The sequence below is a fragment of the Trypanosoma conorhini genome (assembly GCF_003719485.1).
Source record: "Trypanosoma conorhini strain 025E chromosome Unknown Tco_14.4_contig_01314, whole genome shotgun sequence".
Classification (NCBI taxonomy): Eukaryota; Euglenozoa; class Kinetoplastea; order Trypanosomatida; family Trypanosomatidae; genus Trypanosoma; species Trypanosoma conorhini.
Genome location: NW_021705420.1, coordinates 1 through 2,794, shown reverse-complemented (window position 1 = coordinate 2,794; position 2,794 = coordinate 1). Strand labels below are relative to the sequence as shown.

At 58.0% G+C, this 2,794-nt stretch overlaps 2 protein-coding genes across 2 annotated transcripts; one reads left to right on the top strand and one right to left on the bottom strand.

Annotated features, from left to right (window-relative positions):
* Positions 1–595: 595 nt before the first annotated feature.
* Positions 596–1,342, top strand: Tco025E_09833 (uncharacterized protein; the record flags this gene model as incomplete). Its single annotated transcript, XM_029376639.1, has 1 exon — positions 596–1,342. The coding sequence occupies one exon, from the start codon at positions 596–598 to the stop codon at positions 1,340–1,342; it is 747 nt and encodes a 248-aa protein (XP_029223225.1).
* A 1,072-nt stretch (positions 1,343–2,414) lies between these two features.
* Tco025E_09832 (uncharacterized protein) lies at positions 2,415–2,794 on the bottom strand (the record flags this gene model as incomplete). Its single annotated transcript, XM_029376638.1, has 1 exon — positions 2,415–2,794. A coding segment is annotated over one exon (380 nt), but the record flags the coding sequence as incomplete, so codon positions are not given.

The following is a 2,794-nucleotide window of genomic DNA, read 5'->3' as shown; positions in this document are numbered from 1 at the left end:
GTCCTTTTCGGCGTCCGGAGCGGCGGGCGTTTGGCCACCGCATGCGGCACAGTGCGCTTCACTGCTCCGCAGACTACGGCTGCAAACTGCCGAATGCCGCCGTGGATATTTACGGATGAGCGATCCGTCTGCCGAATGCGCGGGGGTTCCCGGTGATCCACCCAGCCGTCGTCCCTGCGTCTCTTGCGGGGCGCTGCTCTTTTCCGGATGAAGACCCGGACGCGCTTGATTCATTTGCTGCGGCGGCGGGTGGCGCGTATTTCCCCCGCGTCTGCTCGCGAATACTTCCTAACACAGCGCCCATGCGCAGCACAATCTGCCTCCTTCCGGCCGCGCCGCCCGCGGGGTCCGCGAAAAACGATGGGGCGATTTGTTGTCTCGCCAACCTGCGCATCGTGCGTGGCCCACGCGTCGTCGCTGCCCGCCGTGAAGCGGGCCGCCCACCAATCGACTCGCAACGAGTCCGGCAGCGTCTCGCCCGGGGCGACGGAGGCGGCAGCTTCACCGGCGGCTTCCTCCACTCGAGCACCGCGGTGCCGCGGCACGCGCGAAAAACCGTTTGCCAAACGCCGAACCACCAAAGTTGCGCCCCCAAATGCTGCAGGCCGTGCGACCTCCCAGACGGGGCGGGTCCGGAGGAAACAACGCGACCACGGCCGTCCCGAGTCAACTGCTCTGCCTTGCGGGGGCCGGTGAGGGCGCCGATCCCCGCCACGGGGCGTCGGCGCCAAACCAAAATGCCGAAAATGAATTTGAACAAAATCACCCGCACTCGTCCACGGCAAAATGCGACTCAAAGAGAACACGCAATGCAACTTGCCCCTCCACCAACCGCTTCACCGAAAGAGGGACTCGCTTCTCGCGCCAGAGAAAACGCCGGCATTCCACCGAGCGATCCGCAGAACAGGACCCGGATTCAATTCCGCGTCTCCGCAATGGCGGAGAAGCTGCCAGTGAAAAATCCATGGCGCGAGACATTTTTCTACATGTCGGCGCATGCAGTCGTTTGGCGGGAAAGCAACTGCATTTGCCCGGGCCTCCTGAACACGGCGCAGCCCCCCCCCCCCCAAAAAAAAAAAACCGACTGCCGCCACCGAAGGCCAACACCGACTTGAAGAAACTAATTGCTGGTTATTGGCTTCCCGCTTTGAGAGGAACCCAGCCCAGGCGCCGCAGCAACGCGGCCGGTTTTGTCAGGGTGGGTCCTTGTTGGTTTTGCCCGAGGTCTCTCCAAGAGAAGCGTGTTCCCAAGCGTGGCTACCGCGGGGCCGTTCCATTCATAGGGCTAGTTAAGACCAGGCCTCTTTTAGTACAGGGCGGGGGGGCGCAACTAGACCTATGAATGAAATGGCCCGCGGGCGCAGAGCCTCCTCGATAAGAGAACAAAAAATTCCTGGAGCCGCGAGGATGTAGCTCATAACTTTCTGGCGGGGTTGCGATGAAATGGGCGATTTTTCGATAGGTCGGGATTCTGGGCAAAAAAAAAGCGATACATTCCTAGAGGCGCGGCGCCCACGCTAATAGAAAACTGCTGCCGCGCCACCGCTGCGCTTCAGAGATGACGGGGTGCTCCAGTACAGGCTTTATTTTGGATTCAGCGGGGGGGCTTCACAGCTTCAACCGTTTTTTAAGCGGGATAGCTGCCATTTTTGTGCCGTTTGATTTCAACTGTGACTGCGCAGGGTTGGCCAAAATAAGTGAAGCTTTTCGCGTTTCAAATTGTCAACTTCCCGATTACAGGCTCTTAAAATGAAATCGTAGTATCAACTGGAATGCTCGATCAAGTGCCGCCAAAGTGTCGGGAGGTGAATTTGCACCCCGCGGCGCCGTTAAACAGGCCAGGTTGCCATTACTCAATTTCTTCGCGGTAGTTTACATAGCATGCCGTGAGTAAAAAATAATATTTTCCTTTCTAGCTTTAAAAACATCCACGAAAGCAATGTTCGCAACAATTCGTTTAATTCCCGCACTGTGCGGAGCTTTTGCTTCTCTACGCCTATCGCCTCCCCCGCCGCTTGACTAAATTGTGGCAGAAAAAGCCTACTTGAGGCCATCTCGGCGGATCAAATCTACGAACTCAAATGCGCCCAAACGAAGCAAAACCCCACAAGAGGCAAACGCCCCAGCTTATTATTACTGAAGTGTTTCTCGTCTGGGTTCGGTTTCCCGGCAGCCACTAGCGATAAAAAATTAGGTAGTCCGATGGACCACCATCAAAGCATTTTATTTCTGCATCTCGCGGGTTTGGTTGGGCGCTGGGATATTGCATGGCCCACGCGGTCTGACGCGGGTCCCGCCTTCCTTCAGGTCACCACTTAGTTGGGCAGCTGCCCCTTGCAGACGGGCCCATCGCCTGGTTTGTTTTCTTGACGCCTAAATGCCGATCGAGAAGGCACAGCCCACAGGCTCGTTATCTATCTCGGCGGCTCCCGGGACGTTGTTCCACTTGCACGTTTTGATGGCGAAGCGCTGGCAATCGGCGTCGCCAAAACCAAAAGACAGCTCGCAACATTTGATGCAGAACTTGGGAGAGGAATGGCCTGCCGCCTGCTGGTGTGCCTTGCGGCCCAATGTAAAAGCCTTTCTTCTTTTTGCTCAATTGTTGCCGTAGAGCGCGCGCGACGGGAAGGTCTCGAGAGTGGCGATCTCACAGGCAAGTCTGCACGAGGATGCTTGCGCGCGGCGCGGCCATCGTGCTCGGCGGAGGGGCGGACGGCCTGCGCCATGGCACCGGAGTGCCGAGTGCGGCGTGGCGGCCCAGCGGCCCGCTTTTTTTTTGTTGTCGACTTCTGCC